This window comes from Plectropomus leopardus, chromosome 13 (assembly GCF_026936395.1).
Source record: "Plectropomus leopardus strain MGB_pleo_1.0 chromosome 13, ASM2693639v1, whole genome shotgun sequence".
Taxonomy (NCBI): domain Eukaryota; kingdom Metazoa; phylum Chordata; class Actinopteri; order Perciformes; family Serranidae; genus Plectropomus; species Plectropomus leopardus.
This window is the reverse complement of record NC_142188.1, coordinates 7398844-7425985: the sequence shown is the minus strand read 5'-3', so window position 1 is coordinate 7425985 and position 27142 is coordinate 7398844. Positions and strand designations below refer to the sequence as shown.

The 27142-nt window shown below is 42.0% G+C and overlaps 1 protein-coding gene across 2 annotated transcripts in view; it reads right to left on the bottom strand.

The window, feature by feature from the left end:
* The window catches only part of meis1b (Meis homeobox 1 b), a 120565-nt gene that overhangs the window by 63810 nt on the left and 29613 nt on the right, over positions 1-27142 (bottom strand). For both annotated transcript variants that reach the window (XM_088086388.1, XM_088086389.1), the window contains exon 8: positions 12426-12571. In XM_088086388.1, the coding sequence (XP_087942514.1) occupies positions 12426-12571 (146 nt within the window). The remainder of the gene's footprint in view (positions 1-12425; positions 12572-27142) is intronic.

Here is a 27142-nt window from a genome sequence, read left to right as displayed (position 1 = left end):
GCAAACACACAGTACCAGCCTATGGCTATACCCACCATGCCACCAGCCTCACAGTGTTTCATGCAGAAAACTTCAATCATAACATTATGAGACAAGTAGGTGTAAAATGATGAGTTATGGATAGATATCACAAGATATCTCATCTATAAATTATAGCTCTCTTCCGTTGCCTTTGAAACTGCGCAAGTGCACCAATATTGCTATGATATCATGGTTCAAGGCCATTAAAATGTAAGGCAGCTGTACATTAGAGGAAAATTGAGTGAGAGGGAGTCATAGAAGAAAAGAGCGGAGGGAGAGAGAAGTCAGAGAGGCAGAAGGCATGCATAAAAGATAGGAAACCCTTATGGTTTTTCAGAAAGAAGTGTTTTGTCTGAGAGGGAGCCAGAGACAGAGAGCAGGGGAAGGAGAGCGGGGTTCACGCATGGGAGAGAATACAAGTGGGAGGAACTGAATTGATAAATTAGTTCAGCCAACGCGCAAACTGATTACCACGACGGCGAAGCCACAGGATCCATCGAGCACACGCATGGAAGTGAGACACAAAGACACGCACACACTTGTACGCTGCACTTACAAAAGAGACATGAGGCTGACAAATAATAGCACAACTGCATATGCAATCACACACACACCAACTGTATCTAGGGCAGGCGGCTGCAGTTGCTGTAAGTAAAAGGTATCGAGCTGCTGACTGCAGCCAGAAAAGATCCCACAATCCTCTGGATCACCAAACACAGCCTAATGGATAATGGCTAACAGCTAGCGCTAATGTGATTTCACACTTAGCAGATTTAATATATCACTGGCTGAACAAAATCATGCTACGCACAGAAGCTATGCTAAACTCTTGAAAGGTGGTGAACATTTTACTGCCAAAGTTTGATTTCTTTTTTAAAAAGGAAGTTTCTTGGAGGTCATGTATTTGAGAATGAGAGGCTAAAGTGCTAGCACTGCTAATCTCTAAGTGTTGGATAGAATCATTCCAAAGCTAACCACAGACTTATGACAATATTTTTCCCTGACTCCTCCACACGTCAACTTGCCACTCACTCTCCAATAAATACCACAGTGATGGTGGGGAACTCCACACCCCACCCAGGCACTGACATCACTGCTGTGGGCCTATGCAAAAGCATCTGTGTGTGTGTGTGTGTGTGTGTGTGTGTGTGTGTGTGCGTGGGCGCGTCTGAGGGCTGAGATTGAGCCTCTTCTTCGGATTTGCAAATCATCGTAAAATGATTAGTGGGTACCAAACCAAGAACGACTTCACACATCTGAGTTATTGGGCCTTTGTCCACTCTGAAGACACACACTCTCATGCACACACACATGCACTATAACACACAGCTGATAATGAAAAATAGAGCTAGTGTGAAACACAGCTTCAGCATGAAGCCATCAATCACTCAGACGTCCAACAATGAAACCACACACTGAACTGTTTCATAGTTTCCCAACTATGAAATTATATGAGGGGCTGGAGGGGAGGGGAGGGGAGAGGGGGAGACGAAGATGGATGGCAAAGCAAGAAGAAGAAAAAGATGGTAATGATGGTAATTGAGAAATTAAAGAGATTAAATATCCTCTCACCTTGATCTTTAATTATTTAAACATGTTATTGTTTTAAAACAATAAAAAACAAACACCGAGCTGTCATCGAGCTAATTACAGGGCTGGTGACGTCTAACGATTGTAAAAACAAAAACTGGAAGAAAAGAAAAATCTTCTAGTTTGAACATGAACTGAACATGAACGTAAATGTGTGTGTGTGCATGTGTGTGTGTGTCTGTGGTTTGTGTGTATTCTTGGGGGCCGCGTTAGATGCCTTGCGACTGGTGATCCCCTCCAGTACTACTGACCGACCTTGAGGGTCTGTAAAGTTCTCACGTTCTCAAGGAAACACACCAACCCGCCCCTTGACTGAGGCCAGATCAAAACACACACACACACACACACACACACACACACACACACACACACACACACACACACACACACACACACACACGTTTGCATTTGGTCTAGATCTATGGCAGACATTTTGGAAAAGTTCAAAGGTGGCATGAATTAAAAGTTAACTGCCCTTGAGGGCTTTTAAACAGAAAGGTAAAACGATACAAGAAACAGAAGAGAAAGTGGGAGAAAAGGCTGAAATAAAGGGTTGACAGAAATGTAAAGAGACTTTGAAAAAGACCTGACCTGGACTATATATATGCAAGTAATTGAAGTCAAAAAGGAAAGAAAATATCCAACTAAGCACACCCAAGCCATCCTTAATGTGCTTGGGTGGACTGTTGTCTTCTTTGGTATAAAATGTTCACAACCCAGGCAACATTCTCCTATCAAATACAGATAAATGTATTTTTTTTAGACTTTTCTGTGATGGACGTGTTCTGACTGAGAACTGACCTGATGTGATAAAGCCAAATCAACTAATATATCAAACCAGCTTCAAGAATTATTTCCATGCCTGCAACCAAGATCCAACCAAACGAGTGCTGCAGGAGCGGCTCCTAAAACGCAGAAATTAGTTAACAAAGCGGTCAAATGGGTTTTTGAATGGGTCTTGGTTGGATGAAAGAAGGTCTGTGGTTAACACAATGATAAGAAACTTTCACATTTTGTTCTACAACATGAAGTATTTTATTGAATACCCAACTTGTAATTGCTAAACTCTTTTGTATCTTAAAAGGAGAAATGACATTAGAGTACGTCGTCATGCTGAACTCTTAACAGCCTCACTGGTGACGTTAACACCCTGTGACTGTGTGTAGTTTGACAAAAAATGAACAAAAACTGAGTTCATTTGAGGAGACTTGCTGAATAAAATGTGTAAATGTCATAAACTATTGCTTGCCACAGAACTTGTTTTCTGCATTAACCCAAAATCCAATCTCATCTCAAGGGACCAGGGCGATGTTAACTTCCGGGTCAGGTCACAAATAAATGTGCAGCGCTCTTTATGACTTTCATACAGACAGAGCTTTGGATGGAAACTTTCCCAAACTCTATTATATATAACAGAATTGAATATTTTTAGTTTAAAAAATGTATAGTATGCAGTGTTTTTCCCAAGATGCGATTCTTGGCAGGATGGAGACCCCTCTGAAATGGTCGCTGAAAACCTAAACTCTCCTTAGAAACCCAAACTTATGAAATTCATTAAGGTGGGCTGACAGGTCAAAAGTAGGAATCGACTGATATTGTTTTTTTAGGGCCAATACCAATTATTAGTACTTAATGAGACCGACAACTGATATTTTAAACAGATATGCATTTATGATAAAAATGAAAATCTTTCCATCAAAATTTAAGATGTGGATCATTTCAAACTCCAATCCAAAACTTTGCCTTTATCAAATGTTTAATCAAAAACTGAGACTTTCAACATCATATACAGCAAGCTCCCAGCAACTTTTTTTGTAAAGTTCAGTGAAAATTTCAATTAAAAATGAATAAATATAAAAAGCTCCATGGTTTTACAAATAAGTTCTTCCCATGCTTACACTTTCTTTGCACTTTTTGATTAATAACTTTATCTGCAATCATTAAAATAAAACGCAGATACAGATAATCATCACAATGCCAAATATCAGCCTTGATAATCTGCCAGGCCAATAATCTGTCGACCGCCTAGTCTAGAGTGGGATTCATAAACTACATCTGCACCAAGGATGTGTTATCTCTGGGTTTTCAAATAAGGATTAAAAAAAATCACAAAAGCAAAATGTTTTATTTTAAAATTAATAGTCAAAGCAGAATCAATCTCAGGATATGAGCAGCCGATGCCATAAACAACAATAAAATGTCAATATTCCGGATATTTCTAGAACTAATATGTATCCTCTGAACTGCCAACATCTGCCATGTGTCAGTCTTTCTACTCATCTACTGTATCCGTCTATTCATCCACTCCATCCATCATTCCTTCCATCAATCATGGAACAGATGGCCTTTCAGGAGTCCGTGTCAGGACTCTGCCCCGGCCATACCATAACCCCCACGCCTCCACCAGCAGCCGCACATACCCCTCCACCACATGGACTGATCTTACTACTATCAGCTCCCAGGTACCACTATCTACCCTCCTGCAAAACACGGTTCATCAGCTTTCAGTGCATGCACTAAAAAAACATCCATGCACATGTAATGGTTGCAAAGTGCGTGAGTAGCAAGTCTCAGTTTCTGTGAGGGTCAGTCCACAAAGAGAAGCCCCCAAAGAGAGCTGTCTGCCTTTGGTCCCTGGGGCCTGTCAAGAGGGATAATTGATGATGTTTTCATTACAAGGTGTGGGGTAATGTGGGGGCTGGGGCACAGTGTGAGTGTGTGTGCATGTGTGTGTGTTGTGGGGGGTAGGCAGGTTGACTCAGCTGCCTCCTCTTTGACACCAACCACTCCTGCGATTGGTACGTACAACTCTTTGCTTCCAAATGCCCTCGTACAAACACACACGCTTAATCGCACACACTAAAAAAAAAAAGCCCTCAAAGTTGAATTCACACACACAAACATACAGCCCAAAGCCATTTCCACTCCCAGAGATAAACTATTTGAAACCGAATAAAAATTGCTGAGAATAAGCCTAACTTGTTCTCTTGTTTCCCTCCGCCGCTCTGGCTCAACACAGTGTCACGCCAGGCCTTTGGCAGATTTGTCCGTCTGTCTGTCGTCTCTTAGGACCTCTTTGAAATCCTAATGCAGTGGCGCCTAAGATTCTGACTGCCACTTAGATTGAATTAAGACCTAATCGGAGACACCAGGCCACAGGCCATTATATTACTTTACAGTATCAAGATGGACATCGTCTCTTTGTTGCTGCTGATGAATAAATGAATAACAACACATAGTCAGATGATGTTCTCCTCTTAAAGTCGCTTCCTGACGGGGTGCCCCGGCGGCATGGACGGTCAAAATTATTTTTCATGGGAAGTTAAAAAAATTCCAAAAAGTAAACTTCAGATAAACATTCCCAGTAAGACTAAAAACTCGGGACAATTTTGCGTCTACAAAATCGGTCGGACCAGTAGGATAACTCGCTTCCAGGCCTGGATTGCCGTGGCGAGTTGGGGTTGCAGCGGGTGACTAGGGTGCTGACATGTCCAGGCTCCAGCAATAAACAGACGAACACTAATGGCATCTGAGGCAATGGCGAACTCTGACCTCGAAAATTTTTTTTCCCCTCCCTTCTGCTGTTTTAATGAGGCTTTACATATCTGGTTTGTGTTTCTTTCAATAACGTTAACAACAATGTGTTTTTAAAATCACAAAAAAAATGTGATATTGTCCATCGCAGACATCTTCCCCCAAACGTCACATTGAGTGCCTTGCAAAAAAGCTCAGGGTAAAGCGAGGTTTCTATTATGGAAACAAATGTGATCTCTCTTTTGGCGCAGGGAAAAAGCAACTCACTTTTGTCAGCAATTGATTATGGTGACATTTTATACATGCACACAAATTCATCTTGCTTTAAAATGTTAGATTTGGTGCACAATGCTTTGCTGCAACTTGTCTCTAACTCAGGTTTCTGCAGTAGTTTGTTTAAGAAAGTGGGTTTGTCTTTTCTTTATAACTGTAGAATTAAACACTGGCTCACTTTTTTAATAATGCCATTTAACATCATTCAGATTAACTTTATAGTTGCATCTTATCATATTAAAAATACAAAAAGAGCAAAATTCTTGGCTCTTGCACCCTTGACCAGCACAATGATGTCCCACATAACACAATGCTAATGTGGATACAATATAAAGTGCATTACCAAAGTGCATTAAAGTGCCTCGTCATTACACTCAACACAATATTAGAACAATTAATGTTCCATAAAATATCAAAATTAGTAATTTTCATAAGAACTATAGCAAAACCTAGATCCAAAGACTTTAATTGTGTTTTTTTTTTTACTGACTCTAAAACTGTCAGCAGTTGCAACCTTCAGTCACGTTTACGACTTTTGTATGTCCTTCCTCGAACCTGCGCTGTCTTTGGGTAAAAGTGCTTTTTAAGACTTTGCTCCCTCATCTGAGTGTGAGCTACAGAGTCACCTTAAACTATACTTTATTATAAGCCTAGGAGATTTTAAAAACAGGATTAAGGACTTTTTGACCGCTGAATGCACGTATTTGGCTACTGAATGCTGCTAATTTTAGCTGTTTGTTGTAAACTGGCTGATTGTTTTAAGTCTTTTTTGTTTTTTGTTTGGATAAAAAATTAAGATAAACCTTTTGCTGTTGTTTTCTTGGTCTGTTGATCTTTTATGTAAAATTAATCAGATTGTGAAACTCAGTGGAACTATTCCTGGTTAAATAAAGGTTATATAAGAGCCCTCTGCCCTGTTTTTTGATTTTCTTTCTGATCTCAAACTAAACCATTACGATATAAGCAAAAACAAATTGCCTTTAATGATTAGTGCACCCATTCATCTCCTATCCATCCATCTATCATCCCCCTCCCACCCTGCACACCCAGTCTAGATTCCTCCACCACCCAGGGCCCACAGCAGCGAGGCTCCTGGCCGCCTCTGCCAGCGCAGAAATGAATTATATTGCCTTTCACACCTGTTTCTGCTCAAAAGCCTGCTGCACGCTGCTGTGTCGAAGAAAGAAAAAAAAAATTTCCAAGGGGGGTAAGAGCGCTCCCCCAGCTCGGCTACATCTGCGTACACGAGCGGTTAAATTAGACTCTAATTGTATTAACGGGGGATTATGCCTTCCAGTTGGATTTTTTATACTCTCTCTCTCCGTGCATTTTACACATTTTAAGAGGAGAAAGGAGGAGGGAAAAAAAGCAGCTCATTGAGGGGTTTGCGGGTTGGCTTCTTTTATGAGCTGCGATCGCGGCTGCCCCTCGTTACACTGAGTCTGTGTACAAATAGGAGGGGAGGAGAGCCAGAATGAGAGAGTGTTAGTGATAATGTGTATGTGAGTGTGTGTCCCAGGCTGCCAGGCTAATATACCGATGCTAACACTCTGAATGCCAAACCCCCCTGCCCTACACACACACACATACACACACCTACTTCAGTTTAGCAACAATCTAAACGGGGATAAGGGTGGTGTGTGTGTGTAGTGGGGAGGCGGGGGTGAATTCCATCTAATTACTCTATCACATAATTTCACAAATTGCCTTTTCATAGGGGAGTGGAGAGCAGAGCACAGGGCGCGTTGGGGATTTGAGGCCTGAGCTTTCATTTACTACTCATTTCTTGTTAAATTAAACAAGAAAATACCATTTGTGAGGAGGGAGGGTGGGCGAGTGGGGGGTAGGTGGATTCCATCTGCACAATAGGAGGGATGGAGGAAACAGAGATTGGGTACTTGCTGTTTTTTCATCTCAGCACTTGTCTCTTTAACACAAAGCAGCGAGGTAGCTCAGCCAATTATGCAATCAGTTTAGAATTGCTTCCATAACTTTGATTATTTTGTTTGACACATATTTTTTAAGTTATTACCATTAAAAAAAACACAATATCTACGTGTTTAACCCCTTAAAACCTGGACTGACACCAAGTTTTTCTTAAGCTGCATACAGATGAAGTATTTTACCTTTGAAACCCAAGCACAAATAAGTTTCTTCAGGAAAAAGGGGGGGAAAGATAAAGAGCAAATTGCAAGAAATTGGAAAAAATGTGACAAGATAACAACCTGAATGTTGATGTTAAAAATAGGGGAGAACGGGAGAAAAAAAAGAAAATTATCCAAATAAAACCCCCCAAACATATATTTATGGATATTATAATTATGTATTCAAAAATATTACAGAATATATATTATCTTTTTATTTTTTGTTATTTTTTCCTTGTTTGTTATTGTTTTTATTTTCCTTTTTTGGCTAATTTTTTTGGGGGGGGGTTCTAACGTTTTACTTAATTCTTGCTAATTTTTTGGGTCATTTCTTGATAAGTTGCTCATTACATTCCTCCCACATTTTGGAAGAGATCAAGGCAATTTGCTCGGGTTTCAAAGGGTTAACACCATCTTTATTAATGTTTAGCAGGTATAAAGGCGAGTTTGTCGACTGAACAGGAGCATTTTTGCAGATTTCTCTTCTCAAACGTCCCCTTCAGTTTGTCAGTAAAACAAATTCGCTGGTAGTACAGACAACAGATGTTTAATTGACAGTGTCACTGGAAAACAGAGATCAAAATGACATGAGGACACAAGTGGAAAAGCACCTCCTCTGCCCTTTATTTTGGTTCCCCACCAAGTTTACATCTGCATGTCAAACTGGCAGCGGGCTGCGCGGCTCGGTCATCGGTGACAGGCGGTCAACGCAAATGTTTTGTAGTCGTTCCAAGTCAGTGCGGCCAAATTCTTCCGATGGACTTGTCCCACAAGCGCTGTCGACAACATATGAGCTCATTGGGCGTGTTGGAGAGAACTCAGCGTGTGGATTTAATCCCACTGCTATATCTGTCACTCGACCAGTCGCACAACAGATTTGAAGCATATTCCTATTTATTTTCCTGATAAATAGATGATTTCCAGGAGAATGTTTATTACACGTTAAACACTGTGGCTTTGACCCTGGCTTTTTTTCTGATGGTGTCCATGCTTTTAGAGGGATATTTCGCCAATTTTCAACCAGCTTTGAATCAAAACAATGAGGGGAACATGTGCAGATTAACTGTGTAAATTCCCTCAATCAACCACTGCCTAGATACCCCCCAGAAAAACTCCTCCAAGTGACATAATTTACGTCACTTCTGGCTGTTTTCCTCAGACTTGTCCGCATTATGTCAAACACCAGCAGGAGCGTCTGGTAATGCGTGATGCATCCCTTTTCTCTGTTTTCTCTGGTCATGTAGCACCAATTTATTTTAGTATTTTTGTCTTTCTACTGCGGAGACAACCTAGTTTTATGTGAGGACTCTCTAAATATCGGTGAAATAATTCTTTAACAAAAATGGCACTCTGCTTTGCAATTTTTCTCTTTTCCTGCTAGAATAACTCATTGGAAATTAGCATCCTTGATGGATAAGTGAGATGCAGAAATGTCTTCAAAACAACATTAAAAAACAGCCATATGAATGCCACCTACCACCTACCCTGCTGGTGCACTCACAGCCTCAGTTTGCCACCCACCTTCCCCTTCCGCTTCGGTACAATGGGAACTCCCCTGAGGGTCCAAGTGTGAGGGCGAATAACAGAAAACACATCAAGGTGGGTATCCAAACTTTTTCTCTCCCACTGTCTCTCCACTGTCAAATCCTTTCTGTTTGAGAAACAGCAGCTCTTGACTCCATATTCAGGTTTCTGCAGGGCCACAGCTCTCTGCCATGAATCTGCATACGTGTGTGCATGCATGCGACTGCTTAATTGGCATTGTGTCTATCTCTAAGAGGCCAGACTCACATCCCTCCATCCCTCTGTGGAACAAAGGGAGCCCAGCTGATGATGCTGCAGATGAGCCTGGATCAGCTGTTTATGTTTGTACCGGCAGAGACAAGGAGACACACTGTCGGTGTAAGAGATACTGTAAATGTTTTTGCATTAGAGGTGCTACGTGTAGCAGTTATAAACACGCACATATGGTGATTAAATTAATGGTGACACTGAAGAATGATTAGCGTAAACAAATGAGACCACTGCGAGCATTTATCAGACACCAGTGGTATTGTTAATGCCAGTGTTTCTCAAAATTAAGACCACATTTCCTGTAAACAAAGAAGATGTTGCTCCTCTCCGCCTGGGTCTCATTTCTATTTGGCTTCGCTGGAGAGGATAGACGTATTGGAAGGGATTTTTCCATCAGTTTGCTTCTCGGTTCTGAGCGCTCTAGCTCCGTTTGCACCGTGAGAACAGCAGCTTCTTCCTGTTTTATGCCATAAAGCAATACACCCTATGTGCCACTGTGTGCCCCTATGTGTGCGTGTGTTTTAGTTCCTCTTTCTCTTTTTTTCCTGGGAGAAGGTTGATGGATCCTCCTTATCCCCCTCTTCACCTCCTCGCCTTTTCCTCCTCTTCTCCCTCGCTCCCTTGACACTCTCTTATATCCTTCCCACTGTTTGAGATCTAACAGCGCAGAAGCCTCCCATAAGCCCAACTCATGGTGTAATATGACACAGTAGGTGTGTTGCTGTGTGTGTGTTTCACTAGGCGAATGTGTGCCGAACTGTATTTCCACAGACAGGATGTGTGCATGTTTCAAACACCTTTCCTCTGTAGCCCCGAAGGTTTCGGGGAGTGTATGGGTTGAGGTCAGGGAGTTGGAGGAGAGGTGAGTGTGTATGTGTGATGATGTGTGCGTGTGTGTGTGTTGGGGGGGTGATGGAGAGCTGGTGGTTTGTGAAGGAGGTGGGGAGGGTCAGATGGAAAGGGGAAAGCACAAAGAGAAACAAAAAGTATAAGAAGCCTTGTGAGATGTGTTTGTGTGTATATTCTGTGTACAGATACGCACAATATATATCTCTGCCATCATGCCTCACTACAGTGTACAGTGTTTGTCACACGGAGCGACGCAAACAAGCAATGATACAAAGCTGCTATTAAATAGACATGGGGCCCATGCAATATCCACAACCCAAAAACTAAATGACTTTCCCCAGCATCCTCCCTGCTGGCTTGTGCAATTCAAACCAACACCCACACAGCTAAACTGGATCACAGCACCAAACCCCTGACACAGGCAGAAAATGTGTGACGCAAGGCTGTCTGAAGTTAGTTCTGCAGCATTTTTCCTTAACGAAACACTAGATTCTAATTGTATACAGGGATTAGACTTAGTGCAACAATGAACAAAGTAAAGATGTCACTATTTCAAGCATATTTTCAAAAACTTTTGACCCTATTTACTATGCAGTTTTACCTTCATACATTGTTGTTGTTTTTTCTCAATAAAAAGTTTTTGACATGACACCAGCCTAATACTCAGTCTGATCTGTCAGTTTGTTTTTATTAAATTTGTTTTTATTTATTTCCCCAAAGAGAGCAATAAAATATAACCTCATAGTTTTTGTTATATGCTATATCTTTTAGCATATAGGATGCTACAAAACTTGACCAGAAGTTTGAGTTCGGCCAGTAAGTGTCTGCAAAGTGCTAACCGATCGCTTTCTCAGATGAAGGTGAATTGGGTTAATCCAAATACTTAGATGAGACGAGAATGTGGAAATATAAATAATGTACTTTCTATTAGTACAATAAGAGTAAAATGTGTCAACATACATTTTCAAGGGAGCGGTGTTCAATCTCTTAAACTTGTGACAAAAAATTATCTGAATCTCAATCCTGAGATTGTTCTGAATATAGTTTCTTTATAAATAATAAACATAGCAACTTCTGATTGATCCATATTAATTGCAGGTTTAAAATAACAACTTTTGTTTACACATTTTTCACTTTAAGTTCCTCCCACATCCGGTTTTAAACTCCATCCATTCCCAGCACAGATACAGAAAAAGATTATTTGGCTGGCTGAACAGATATAGATAATGGCGTGCTACAGGTCCCTACAGGTTACTGAAGTTCAGTGATGAACTAAGGAGAATATCCCCTCTGAGCCAGTAAACTTTACCAGCTGTAACAAACCATGAGTGACTCTTTAATGGAGCCACTGGTACAAAGTCTGCATTCATTAATACTGAAAAGTTTGCATTGCTCTAATGAGAGGCTCAATAAACTGTAGTATACTTGTTATCTCACTGAACATGAGAAGATTTTTTTATTTATTCTCTTCCATTTTTCCCCATATGAGTATTCAGAGATGCTGGCATCTACATTCAAACTGTGGCTGTTGAATCGATTGTGTTTGAAATGATATAAACTTGTTAAACAAGACAGCATCTTATTTACTGCCGTCTTTATTTTAATTGTCACATTGGTATGTTTCTGTGTCAAAATACACGTTTTCCCACACTATTTCTCCCCAAAACATTTGGGATGCTGTAAGCTGGTGCTAATGACATTGGTATTCTCTGCTATAATTGAGTAAAAATAAAGCCAAACCACAGGCCTTTGCAGCATCCCAGGCATCTGTTAAATAATGACAGATTTGTTCTTAATAAGGTTCATCTATGTATCTGCAGTGATGGCCAGGGGCGTCTATCCTTGGCTTCAACCTTATTCGGTTTCAGCAGATGAGGAGCGAGAGCGCAGGCTGCCGAGATCGCCGGCAGATTACACAGGCCTGTGTCTTTGAAGTGTTCACCGTACGAACTGGGATACATTGTGGAAAAGAGGGGGGCTCTGCTGGTGTGTATGTGAGTGTCAGCGAGTGTGTCAGTGTCTGTGGGTGTGTGCGTGTATGTGTTCCTTTGTCTGCGAGTGTATTTGTGTCAAATAAGACAGGAACGGAGCTAGAAAGGTAGAAAATGTGATTGTGTGTAGAGGAGTAAGAAAGCCGGTGGCTGTAAAGTGAAGTTCAGTGTGCACACGTGATGTGAAACTGATAGAAACTGAGAACAAATGGTGTTTCATTCAACTCACTGTTAGGTGCTGAAAGAGCCATGCTCTCATAATGTTGGTGGCCACCTTAGGGAAGATCCCTCTCTTCTTGTTGCGTTTCTTTTCTTTATCCGGGTCATCGTCGTCCCCTGTGCTCGGCGAGGCCACGCTGTTGTCCAGACCATCACCTGTCACATGACAAGAAACAGGAAGAGACAGCGGAGATCAGACACACAGTTTGTTTACTTCCTGCATTCGCTGCGCCTCTGCGTTCAAAGGGAATAAATACGATTTCGAAGGAATTCTGGAGGGCTTTGTATGCACAGACGGAGGGGTATAGAGACACAACAATGGCAAGCAGAGAATGGCTGGAAAACAGCACCTCATAAATGCATTCATTTTTAATACATTTATAAATAACCCTGCCTTTCATTTTTCTCCCCCCGCTACTTGAAAACACAGCGAGCGCTCGCATCTTTCTGCGAGAAAGAGAGGGAGAAGGGGAGCACAAAGGACTTGTAAGGTCGCATTTCCCCACTCTCCCATCCAAGCCTGCGCAGAATTGAAAATGACAGAGAGATTTAGTCTTTATTATCCTGAGGGGAAAATAGTTATTGAAGCGTCGCCCCGGCGCATTCTGCCATTTTACCTGAGGTGGAAAGAGTAACACGGCACTACAAAAGGGGAGGTTGCGAGGAGGGGGGGAGGCAGAAAATAAAAGGAAAATAGGTGGAAAAAAAGGGAAGTCAGAGGCACAAACAGCGCTAACAAAGCTAGCTGCTTTTCATAACAATGGCGTCATGGCTGCTTACAGCAACCTGTAGGGCTTCGATAAGGCTCTATTAAGGCCAGTTAACCTCACCTAAGGGGAACACTGAGACAGCTTAGAGTATTTGAGCACTGAGGAAAAGTGAAAGGAAGGGCCTTTTCTCTGCATTCAGGCTCAACAACATCAACTCACACACACACACACACACACACACACACACACGCTGCACATATTCAAAACTACCCAATTACTGTACGTATTCTATACAGATTCAGCCGAGAGAAAGAGGCTCTTCCAATCTGTGGCGGCGAAAAGCCTAATTGTTATTATCATTATTCAAAAATGCGAGCCACCCTCAGTGAAGATGGTAATCATAAAAGAAACATGAGGCGAGGTAAACAAGTGGCACCCTCACTGCTGGAAATTTCAGCGGCTGATAACTGACTTTTGTCCCGTGCCGCCTCTCTCGACTGGAAGTGCGGAGAAGGGAAAAAAAAAGAAGAAGAAGCAGCGCACAGAATTGGATCCAGTTATTTATTGATTACACACAAAGCACTTCTAAAGCTTCTAGGTCTATTCACTGCGACGGCAGTAGATAACTGCATTTGAGTAGGCCTGCGCTCCGCTAACTTACAGAGGGCGACACCCAGCACCTAGCTAAACCCTAAGCCCCCGATTCATCGATAATTAATGGGGATGTTGGCGCTAATCCGGTTGGAGATGACTTTTTTCCAGCCTGCCACATCAATGGAATAATCAAGGGCCTAAAACCCAGGCCTTTGCTCCCCATTACCTCGGGCAAAAGAATTCCTGAAAGCATGCCTGGAGGGCACCTGAATTATATACACCATTAGGAGAGAGAGGCTCTCAACGATCCATACGAAACAACACTCTTGGCTAGCTCTCACTCTCTCTCGCCGACTGTTCTGGCAGAAGGAGATACATATGCACACATATTGAAGGCTTTTTAATGAACCTCCTGTGGAAGCGGAGGTGACGGCATGGAGGATGGGGGAGGGATAAAACAAGAGCTTGATTTTCATAGATACGGATGCAAACACCACCCACTGCACACATCAATAATGCACTCTTGCACGTAAAGCTGGTGGTAGGGACGGGCTACTGTAACACTGCTGAAAGGTCAAAAGTTTGATGCAGGTAATTTGAGCAAGTCAGTTTGCTGCGAGTCACTGGATAATGTGTTGATCAATTGTTTAGCCTTTTAAAATGTCACAATATTTTGAAAAATGACCATCACATTTCCCCTTGGCTTTCACAAACAATCCAAATATCTAAAGATATTCTATTTACAAGGATGTAAAACAGCAAATCATTACATGTGAAAGTGTAAACAACTTCATCTTTGATGCTTTTTTTAGAAAAACAACTAAACAAGTAATCAATTATTGTTGTCAATTTACTAATCCATTAAATTGACTAACCGTTTCAGCAAGACACATACACACACAACCCCTCACAAACACCCAAGACAATGTACTCCTTCCACTCAGCTCCTAGACCTCTCTCTGTCTAAAAACACACTCACATTGCAAGATTCGGTTACATCATTAGCCCGGGACAAACGCAGCCTGAGCTTAGCAAGTGAGTTTTTTCTGCCTACTGTTTCAGGGCTAAAATACACCCACCCCTCTCTCTCCCTTTCTCTCTTTTCCTCTCCTGCCTGCTGGAGAAGAGGGGTGAGCCGAGCCACGGCCCTGTAATCTAAGACCAGATTTTCATTGGAAGCAAATGCTTTCAATCCGTTGTAAAGACCGGTTCATGTTCAGCAAAGCCTACAATAACAAACCTAGGGGCTTGTCCCATGTGAGTTAGGAAAACAGAAGCAAACGGCGAGTACCAGCTCTGAGTGAGAGAGTGAGTGAGTGTGTGAGTGTGTGTGTGAGTGAGTGAGTGAGTGAGTGAGTGAGTGAGTGAGTGAGTGAGTGAGTGAGTGTGTGAGTGTGTGTGAGTGAGTGAGTGAGTGTGTGTGTGAGTGAGTGAGTGAGTGAGTGAGTGAGTGTGTGAGTGAGTGAGTGAGTGAGTGAGTGAGTGAGTGTGTGAGTGTGTGAGTGAGTGAGTGAGTGAGTGAGTGAGTGTGTGAGTGTGTGAGTGAGTGAGTGAGTGAGTGTGTGAGTGTGTGAGTGTGTGAGTGTGTGAGCGTGTGAGTGAGCGAGTGAGTCAGTGAGTGAGTGAGTGAGTTTGCATGCAAGTGGGCGAGTAGGAAGAGGTGAGAAATCGTGTGAAGCATGGAGATCGGGGAAAACAAAAGGGGACGGGAAAAGAATAAGTCACAAAAGTGTGGATGCTCAAAGAAAACTGCTACAATAGTGCATGATTCTGGGCATGTCGGATGCAAAAGGCTTCTTCATCATATCGTGTCTGGAAGTGCTTATTTTATACGACCAACAGAGTCTCTCAGAAGTATGTGAAGTGGATACGACCTCTTAACAAAGCACTGCAAGGCGTTGGGCATGAAATGTGTGAAAATGTAATGCATGCAACACAAACAGTCACAGTTTTGTTAGATTTAGAGATTTAGAGATTTAGGGATTGAAAGTCCATGCTCTTTTGACCCATCTACCACCCTTCCCGTACACTCTACATGGACTTTCTCACTCTTTATACCTAATTAATGTGTCCACCATGACTGAAAATCCTCATTGACTTTGCATTGATGTTGTTTTTGTGCTGCCAGCAGCTAATTTTAACATATCTTGAGCCCACCACTGCATAATGCTGTGTTAAGACTTAGTGCCCATTTCATGCATTTCTGTGGCTAGTGCTGTATATGTTTTTATTATTACCTTTTATTTAACAGTATCACTGAGGACAACACTCGCTTTTTCAGGTTCTCTTTCTAGTCCGATAATCAAACCAGTGACCTTCCAGTGACGAGCCTGCTCCCTAACCTTTAGACCGCCACTGCCCCATATCTCACTGCACTATATTTGAAAGTACTACATCATATCTGTTGATATATGGTGAATATCATGGTATGCAAGCAGCAACTAAAATCTTTAAAATTCTTAACCACGACCCTACAGAATATAAAATAACCCTAAAGATCTCGAGCTAATAAATAGTTCATCACACACCAAAACGATGCATGATGGGAGAGAAGTAGTTTGCATTAAATCTCAAATCATATCAAATCTATCTCATACCGCTGAACCATGTGAAAAGAACATGAAATACTGCTTTGTTCGTGTCCAAAATACACAAGATCTCCCCAAAACATTTGAGCAAAATAAATGATGAGGAATTGATCTCTATTTTACAGATTTTAGGAAGCCCTAATCCAGACAAGGAAACTCAAACCCATTCCTTCCCAATACCTCTAATTAAGTCTGACCTGTAGACACTTACTTTACCTAGGAGGGGAAAAGGAAGGAGGAACGGCTGGAGAAGGGCCGTCAATTTTATTGGCATTTCCATTTTCGCTGCAATTTGATACCAATCACCTCTGCAAGGTCTGGGGCTAATTTCTGCTTTGCTTTAACTCCGGCAGGAGAAAGAGCGGGAGGTAGGAGGAGAGGAAAGAGAAAGACAGTGGGAGTGAGGAAGGGTGAAGCAAGAAAGGTGTTATAGCTGTGTCTGGCAGCCATGTTGGGGGAAATGTCAGTGGTGTTACCTCAGCTTGGGAGAGAGACAAATAAGCTAAAAAAACACGGAAAGAAAGCGAAAAAGATAAGAGAGGGTAAGAAGAGAAGGAGTGGAGGAAGGGTTGTGGAATATTCAGTGAAAGCAGAAAAGAGAAGACAAAAAAACTGCAGCCACTGACGGAGGCAATGAAGGAAGAGAAAATAATGGATAGGAGAGCGCAGAGACGCTGTGTGGAAGACTGGAGTTAATCAGTTGAAAAAATCAGACGCAGGACAGTCAGTTCGCCCATGTCCACTGTAATGCAGATAATTTTTTTCCCTACTTTGGCCTTTGAAGCTGACATTTTCTACAACGAAAACAGGACTTTTTTTTTTCCCAATACAGATACATCTTTTAAAAAAGTCATGTGAAGCATGCTCAATTGCAGTTAGAGCATCTTTCAAATTATTCTGATTGGATAAGTTTTAGCTTGCAGAAAACTGAGCCAATCTTGGGGATGCTGATAGGAAAAAAAACAATGGTGGCTCACATTGCATGGCATTATATTTTACACTGGTCATGCCTTTAGCACACACTGAATGCGTCACGCAGACAGAAGAAGTAGTCAAGTGGCTGACATTTTGTAGTCTGGGGTGTTGATATTAGAAATTTGTTGCTTTTTCGGAGACTGAAGACGTGCCACCTAGACGCCACCAGTGTGGGCTACTTAAAAAACAATCGGTGCCAGTGTTTTTACTCTGGTAAATATTGCCCTCTAAGACATATTTCACTGATGGGAAGATATTCTTTTCATAAAACTGTCTATGCGGTAGAGAGACACTCATTAAACTGGTGCTACTAAAACGGGCCGTGGCCTCCACTCTGTTTCTGTGGTGGCGGACACACAAAAATGCAGAAGCTCAATCTGTAGTTTGAGCAACAACTCAGGAGCCGGCAAAAATCCATCATCCGGCAGATTCAAGCTGATAGATGAACAAGAAGATCTGGGTGCGCTCGCTGGTAAGACGGAGGGAAGTGCACTATGGTTCATTAACACATACTGTCCACATTGTTATGATCCAAAGTTAGTCTAAAGCTGACGGCTCAAGCATCTTGGGCATACTCAGTACAGTTGATATAAATATTTTTGTACTGGTTTGGGCTCAGCTCACTAGTATGCTTAAATGGGAAAGGATACTGACATGTAAGCGGCAGTTTCATCTGCATAAGAGTGAACATGACCTCTGTGACGTCACTGTCCATATTATTCAACCAATAAGCCCTTCGGTTAGTCAGGCAGGCAGTCGTCCACAGTGTAGTCCACTCAGTCAACCAGTAAACGATCTAGTCAGCCAGTAAGCCAGTCAGTCTATAAAGCCACCAAGTCAGTCGGCCAGTCACAAAGCAACCTTGTCAGTCAGCTGCTCAGCCAGTCAGTCAGAAAGCTAGCCAGGCAGCCAATAAAGCAGCCCGTCACTCTCCATACACAGGCTGCCAGGCTCATTAACAGCATCAGCAGGCTGTAACCCAGGGCTGCACACATACAGCGCGGGGCAGCTAGGCTAGCAAGCTCCAGTCTCCCCACGAGGAAGAGCCACAGGCACAACTCTGGGCCTGGCCCACTGATCGGCCATGACAACATCTTTGCAACTAGTTAGAGGAGGGGCTGTGAGGGGGGGAGGGAAGTGTGTGTGGGGGGGGTGAATCAATGCAGGGCGGTGGGGGTGCATGTTCGTGTGTGAAGAATGCATGCATGCATGGATGTGCATTCGTCTGTACATGTGTGTCTATCTCCGTCTTTCTTTATGCATGTGTGTTTCCAGCCACAGAAGCTCTGAATGTCGTGTGTGTGTGCGTATGAGTGTGCATGTGTCTATGTGTGTGTGGCAATTAGGGAGCAGGCCAGTGACTGGAAGGAGCCAGGGGCAGTTGAAATGCCCCGGGGCCAACCAAGGGAAGGAATATTTTATCAGTCCCCTCACACGCTGTACACACACACACACACACACACACACACTGTGAGCAAACAGATAATGACGTAAAAACTAGGTTAGCTTTCTTCATGCATTTTCACTAGCTTCGTTAGCATTAGCTAAACAGACACTTACTTCTATGCTCATTCAGCTTCGGTGGCTTTTATTTAAGCCTTTACGCCACTTCATGTTTCATTCCTGCCTTCCCCTCCTTCCTACTCCATTACTTCCCTCTCTGTCTGCTGGAGTGTGGGGTTGGGATGGAGGATATTTGCACAGTGTTGGGGCTGTGCAATGAGATATTGTTATCTCTCTTGAAGTTTTCTGTCTTTGTAAATCAAATAGACAGCTGCAAATGGTATTTCGCTAATTAAATGTGGTAAAAAATTTAGATAAACTGGGTTGAAATTTCTTGATATCCGTTCAATACCTCTTCAACTAGTGAGTGCTAATGATGCTTCATTTCTTCTGTCTGCCTCTCTTGTGTCTTCATCACTTCTCTACATCTCTCTGTCTCAAGGCATACCCTGACATTATCAAGCAGTATCTAGGCTAATCTGTTATGATCTGATTATGAACCATCTCTCAGCGTAAGACAAGCGATTGGTACTACCTGCCCCCTCCGCGCGGGCACACGTGCCATTCAGAGGTGTCAGCCATTTTTCTGCTGCCTGGCAAATTAACAGCCGCGGATTCACCAGTCAGTCATCTGCGAACAGCGATCTTGTCAGACACGTCGCTTCCAGCGCAACACGAGAGAATAATGACATTTAGCTTTCTAATAATTTTTTCTTCATAGAGGCACTGCTGAGCGGAGGAATAAGGGTTATGAATATTAGCTTTGTGCCAGATGTCATGAGTCTGAGGAATCATTCACAGATGGCTTTTTGGAGGAGATGTTTTTGCAGGGTTTTACAGGCCGTGGATGGAGCCATAGAGGGGAGGAATGGAGACAGGTCTTTTGAGTTTATGACAGTGCATTTATTCTATGTGCTTTTTGTTGCAAGAGAGAGAAAGAGTGTGTCTTTCGCTGTGAGTGACCTGGAGCTGATCTCTCATGGGCCACTCCTAGAGTTTCACACCCCAGAAAGCTCACATGACCCTGGGTTGGCTGCCCAGGCAAGGCCCAGGCCTCAGGGACCTGCTATCCTGTTCCACATGGGATACACACATCTCATAATGGCAGGCGAGAAATTCATACACACACACACACTCAAAACATGATACATAAAGCTCACACACATGCAGATGTACATTCACTAAAGTGCTCTCCCTCGCACTCTTTCTCTCCATGCCACTCACACATACACTACATTCCCAGAAATCCTCAGAGAGGTAAAGAAGGGCTCGCAAGAGGGAGGGAGAGAAGAAAAAAGTGGCGTTTATTGTATTCAGGCCATTCATAAGCTCTAGACTCGGGAAGGGGAGTACAGGGGGTTTGCAGGCAGTGGGGGTCCCTTTGCATGGCTGTGGAGGCCCCTCCCACCTCCAAATATTCTGAACATGCAGGAATTCCTCGCAACACAATTCCCGAGTAGGGGCACATTTTCAAAAGCGTTATTCCCTTTACCAAAAACAAGACGCGCACTTGAACATATGCACCCGTTTCTCAAAATCTTCCACGAGGCAACTTTCCAATAATGACTACCAAAGTATTCTAAACTAACACACACACACACACACACTTACTTCAATACAAAACACTCTCTGTGACCAATGCTGTTTCGCCTCCCTTTTATTCCCGCGGAGGAGGAGAGACACAGAGAAATCCCCTCCGCTACTCTGCGCATAATGACATGCGCTGTCGACAAAACAATATGGCCAGTCTAGACTTCCCTTCCTGCCTTTGCCAGAGACACTATTTTCAGATCTTTTCTCAAAACTTCAGCCAACGCATTTGGATCAGATCACTCTGGAGCAAAGATTAATCTCTGCTGAACACACAGTCTACAATACAGTGAAATAAAAGGTAGAGAAAGTTGTCATTATTACAAAAGGAAAAAAAGGGGCTTGCCAGGTAAACAATCAGGGGAGAGCTAAGTAATTGCCTCCTGTAATCAAAGACAATTCCATTGAAGTAATTACAGTAAATAAAGGGTGCTTTGCAATAACAAAGCTGGTTACTTTGAATGATGACAGTTTTGTGGATCAGCGCTGACAGATTCAATAATGGCAGTAACTGGTGAGTCATTTACAAGGGTTATTTGTAATTAAAGCACACTGGAGACTTCTTGTTGCGAGAATCCGAGCCAAGTTCGGAGCAATTATTTCATTTGTGGTGATCTGATGAGGAAAAGATCAGGAAGCCAGAGACAGGGAGTGTGTTTCACTAACAACGAAAGAAGAAAAAAACACAAGGGCAGTTATTGTATTTATGAGCTAATTAAAAGTGTTTGCAAAGCCTCAGGTCTCTGAGATTTATGTGGCTTTTGTTGGAGTGGCTCTGAGTGCGTTGTTGTCAGTATTCTTATTGAATGTAAGTACATGTTTGTGCATGTTTTTGCACATGTTTCATATTAACGTGCGCAGGTGACACTGTACATGTGTACAGAATCACAAGACTTAAGACAGATTTATTGGTTGGATGGTTTTAACATTGGAATCAATAAATCAATTCTACAAAAAAAAAAGGGCAAAATTAACGAAGGTACTCAAATATGCTGTATTTCTCATTTTTATTTGGTTGTAAAGTAGGGATGTCAATGGTTAACCGTTAATTGATTAAAAGCAGAGAATAATTTTGACCTGTTACATATGTTGGTCTACACGTTATTTTTGCTACTCTTCAATTTACTGCACTATGCAGCAAGGTATGCTCGGAGCTAAATAGCTAGCAGCACCATTTATTTGGCATTTTCCCCTTGTAACGGCATCGTGACCCAACAGCGTTGCCGTGGAAATAATGCACTCACCCTCCTGTCTCCTCCAAGGTTACCACGTGAGTAAGGGGCTCAGTTTTGAGCCGTAAAACAGTAGAAGTATCATCATGGCTAGTGTTGCTAACATAATTAACAATTTTGAACGGGGTTTGCTGCTCAAAATGAAGCCACTTATTCATCGAGGCCACCTGGGTTGAAACTGAAGGGTAGGCACATTGTTTCAACAGCAACGTGTAGCCACCGTGACGATGTTACCAGCTGTATTTAACAAATGATCAGTGCCACTAACTACCCAATGTTAGCTCCCATCCGTCCCCGGTGTTACGCAGTCGAGAGCGGCCAAAGACTCGGTGGAGAGCAGAGGCCGGCCACTGGCTGGTCGGCTGTCCGACAGCAAAGCCAGGAGAAAATAAATAAAAGTAATTTATTTTAAAAAACATGAAACTTTCACCACCTTTAAATGGACAGTGCTTTGAAATGCAGAGCCACAGCTCGCCGAGGCACTGAGCAGTCGACTAAAAGGAAAGGCCTCTTGTAATAAATTCCAAGTATTTTTCAGTCGTGGACGAGCAACAACCAACTACAAGACGTCTCAATGGGCTCCGGGTAAATTTTTCTTCATATTTGTCACTGTTTTATGACATTTCATATCCCAAATGATTAAGCTTTTATAAAATATTGAATATTATGTCTGTGTTAACGGTCATTTTCTCTGTGAAAATGTTCCTGCTCTTGTGTGTGTTATGGCTGAGGCCCATCCACTGTTGTCTGTGTGAGAGCGAGACGGGGGGGTCAGGCCTGTTGACATAGCCATAGGTGATGGCAAAAATGTCAGTGTAAATGTGACTGCTCTCTCTGTGCCATTTTCCCGTAAAGGGTCATCACCACAGGCTGCCTGACACGCTGGAAACTGCCTCGAGCGCGGGGCACCGGCACGACATTAAACTGCAGTACGCCTCCACGCACACACACACACACACACGCCTTTTATTCCCACTTCCAGATCAGTCGAGAGAGAAAGAATACGGGAGAAAGAGACAGACGGTACAAGCTGAAATGAAAGTGTAGGGCGAAGTCTTCACCCTTTCATGTTGAGCACTTTTGCTGTGTAACTATTGATTTTTTCCCCCTCTTGCCTTTGTGTTGCCGTTTTCTTTTTTTTTAACCTGAAGATAGAAGGCCAGACTTGGTTCAAACAGGAGCACTTGTGAGGGGGGCCCACAGATTCTTCGCCTCAGTGAAGGGAAGTCCTCATACACACACACACACACACACACACACAAGCTGGTAAGATTCCTGCCTCTTTTGCTGCTTTCTCACTCTTAACTCTCACTCTCTCAATTGTTTTGCTGCCTCTCAGATGGCTTTTGACACCTTCGACTCAGTCAAACTTGGCGCACAACGAACGCACAGCGAGGGAGAGAGAGAGAGTCAAATGGGAGAAGAGGCGAAGGGGGGAAGGGATGGCAGATAGGACAAGGACTATAACAAAAGCTAAGAGCACTTAACAGCACAATGGCACGGCGGTCCTTTCCAAAAGTCAGCTGATGTGCTGAAGGGCATTCAAAAGTCCTTCAATGTAGACATGGGACAAAGAGAGGGAACCTTCAGCTAAACTATAGGAGAAACATCCCATTTGAACTTTGTTTTGGCCAAACAAAATGTTTTAACAACGAACATCCTCTGAAAATAAACATTTAAAGCACGAGAAACTAGATGTCCTCATGAAAGACCTTTAACAACCGCCAAAATATTCTTTTCAGTCTCTTAAAATGTGATCTTTCTCAGCACAGACACTTCTAGGAGCCCTATACCAGCACTATGATTTTTAGCCAACATTAGTTTATTTTAACCCTTTGAAAACAGTGAAAATTGGCTTGATTTCTTTTAAAAACATGGGAAGAAGGTAATGAATAAAAAATAAAAAATAAAATAAAATACCCAAAAATCAGCAAGGAATTTGTAAAACATACAAGAAAATAACCTGAAAATTAGGTTTTTTTTAAAAAAACAAAACAAGAAAAAGAAAGTAAAAAACAAAAAAACACGGAAACGACCTGGTGAAAGTTCTTAAATTATAATAATTCTCTAACATAATTTTGAATACGTAATTTTATGAGTAGAGTTTTTCCCTCGCTTTTTTCTTTTTTTCCCTAAACATTTTCCTCTAGCATTTGAAATATTTCACTAAATCTATTAATTTTTTGCAAATTGTGGAACATTTCTTACAAAGTTGCTCATTGCTTTTTTCCTCATATTTTTGAAAGAAATCACATCAATTTGCTCAGGGTTCAAGCATTAAATACTCATGAGAGTTACCTGAAAGCAGCACAAGAAATGTGACGGCTCTCCAGGATTCAAGGAGTTAAGATATAGTGACTCATGATATGCTCAACCAAACAACTGAGCAGGATGTTGAAGGGTTAAAATGATCTAAGCATCATCTAAATTTAGTTAATTATATATCTTGTAGCACTAACTTGCTTAACTTAAACCAAACTACCAAAACCATCAGTTTAATGAGCTAAAATTAAGTGGAAATGTATCATTTCAACACCAACAATCAGCCTGCTCTGTCTGTAATCATGCCTTTGTGTTTGGGGTGTACATTTCCATTAACCAAACTCAACTTCCCCTGTTTATTTTTCAAAAGCTAGCGTGCACAACTCTCGCCCGTGTGTGCATTTCTGGTGACTATCTGAACGACACAGCCTCTGATAAACGCTTTTAATACACAAGGATTTTCCCACTCATGCTAACCTATCAGCGCCAGCCAAACTGCAGCATGTAGTTAGATAATACAGGCACGCTAACCCTGCGGTGGCATGGGCTAATAATAGCGCATTAGCTCCCAGTGAGTTTTTTTGGAATAACAGAAGGTTTTAGTGCTACAGAGGAGTATAATATGGCCTGCACCCACGGGATCAGGTTACTGAGGGGTGGTTAGGAAAACAGGGATAAGTCACTATCAGAGATACAACCTACTCTATTTAAATACTTTTGGGTGTTGTATTTACATTTAAGGGTCTTAGTTGATTTTTAATGAGTAAACAGGGCTGTGGTGAAGACTCCTTCTGCAAGCCTGGATCGAGGATATTCACACTTCTGATATCGCCACAACTCCTCCAAGCTTAAATATTAAGCCCCTCTGAAACCTGAGCAAATTGGCTTCATTTCTTTGAAAAACATGACAAAAGGCAATGAGCAAAAAAAAAAAGAAATGACCCAAAAATTAGCAAGAAAATAAGTAAAAAGTTACAAGAAAAAACAAAAAACAAGGAAATGATTTGGATAAAGTGCTTAAAAATGATAATAATTTCCGTAAATTGATTTTAAATATAGTTTTTCCAGTTTTTTTTTTGTTTTTTGGTCTCTAGCTTTTTTTAATATAATTTTCAAAATATATTCATTCCTTCCTAAATAAATAAATAAACAAAAACCAAACAAAAGCTTTAAAAAAAAAAAATTTTGGAACTTGTGGGATATCTCTTGCCCATAGTCTTTTTTCCCATGTTTTTGAAAGAAAATTGGCCAAATTTGCTCAGTGTTCAAAGGTTTAAATACTCGTGAAAGGCGTGAATGCGTGATGTCACTTCAGGTTTCAAAGTTAACCGTATAGATTCTCCATCCGAAATAATGCTGCGTCTCCTCTCTTGTCAGTGTGTCCTTGATGGGCACAGGATGTGGTGTTGTGGGGATGTGGGGGATTTGTAGTCCTATCAGCCTACCCATACGCAGCCCCGATAAGGTTTGCGAGACAGGGGCAGAGGAAGAGGAAGTGAGTGGGCTTACAGCAGGGCCTATTTCCTGTGGAGCATGAGCCCATGTGGACGGGAGTGATATGCCCCCCGTGGACGCCGGCGCTCTCGCCACACAGTCCCACCGAGTCACTTCCTCAGAGAGAGGCAGCCCTCTCTGGGGGTGACTTCCTGTAAAAGTATGACCTCTCTGCCTGAAGAGAATCTCAGTGGAACAAAGACCTCGGTCTGCCCATGGGAGTGTGTGCGATACACAAATATATGCAGTGTGTGTGTTTTTCTAACACCGCCACTCAGGCCTTTACTCCAAAAGGTTATCAGTGGTGAGAATCTCAGCCCCCGGTCCCTGCTCATCTCTTTGAGTTTCACTGGCTCGTAGCAAAAGAGGGACGATCGGGTTGCATCCGAATGTGTGTGTTCACGAGTGTGTGTGTTGCGAGTGGCATGCCTTGTGCTGCTTTGCAAACACACAAAGTAAACGGTGATGCTGCCCTCCGGCCCACCCTGCTGCTCTCGTGTTTACCTACAGGTATTTGTTATCTGGCCCTCTCTTTCCTCTTCTCTCTACACTCTTAGAGAAGCTCGCTGAGGTCTTTATCTCTCGCTCAGATCCTTATAGCAGGTATCCATGTCAAACGGACCGAGGGGAGGGGGCCTCGGGGGACAGCGTGCTTGGTCTGGGTGAGCCCTGGGTCAAGCTTTGGCCCAGTTGACACACATTAAATCCACACTTTACCTCCAACTTCCTGCATCCCAGGTCACTTGGGCTACCTCGAATGTTGTATGTTTCACCTTTTAGCTCATTATCACCATATTTTTGCTGATATCTGATATGCCGATATTCTCGAACTCATTTTGGCCTATGCCGATAAATGCACAAATGTTTTCCACCTGATTGCAGAGAACTTTGAGTCTCTTAACTGCTCCAAATGTGGACATTTTTAAAACTAAGTTTAAGACTGTCCTCTTTTCCACAGCTTTTTTGTAATCATTTTTGTGGTACTTTTATCTGTGTTTTCAATTTGTTTTTAAATCCCCTGAAATCTGGATTAGATCATTTTTCTTGTGCTGCTTTTACAAGTATTTAAACCTTTGAAATCTGAGCAAATTGGTTTATTTCCATTTGGAACAAAAGACGATTAGCAACTTGGCAAGAATTGTTCCACAAATTGCAAGAAATTAATAGATCTGGAAAATTACTTGGTGCTAGGGAAAAGTGTTAAAAAAAAGTGCATTCAAAATTATCACAATTATTATTAAAAATAATTTTACTGAATTCTTTTTTAAGCACTTTCCAAATCATTCCCTCGTTTGTTTAATTTTTTAACATTTTTTCTTCTTTTTCTAAATTTTTAAGGATTTTTGTTGTACTTTATACTTTGAAAATGTGACCTATTTAAACTAATTCAAGTTGCATGATTCAAGTGTCACCTTATTGACCTGTCATATTGGCAGAAAGGCCAATTTCATTTTAAAGCCATTAAATCTGCCAATACTGTAGACGTGCCGATATTAGCATGCATCCCCAATTATCATCTACGCTAAAAACATAAGATTTCGATATTTAACTTTCGCTTTTAAATGAGTGAACACCTGTGTAGAAGCAAGGTTTGAATGTTACAAGCAGAGAGAGTTGCATGTGTCATATCGGGGTTAAAAAATAAGCCCTAACAGAAATTAAAGTAGCATCGACCCATATTTAAATGATAAAAAAAAATCCACAGGGATGCTGGTTTTGACCAAAAATGGCGCTTCTGCTGGTGTTTTCCTGGCATGAAATTGGCTTTGTGTGGGTGTC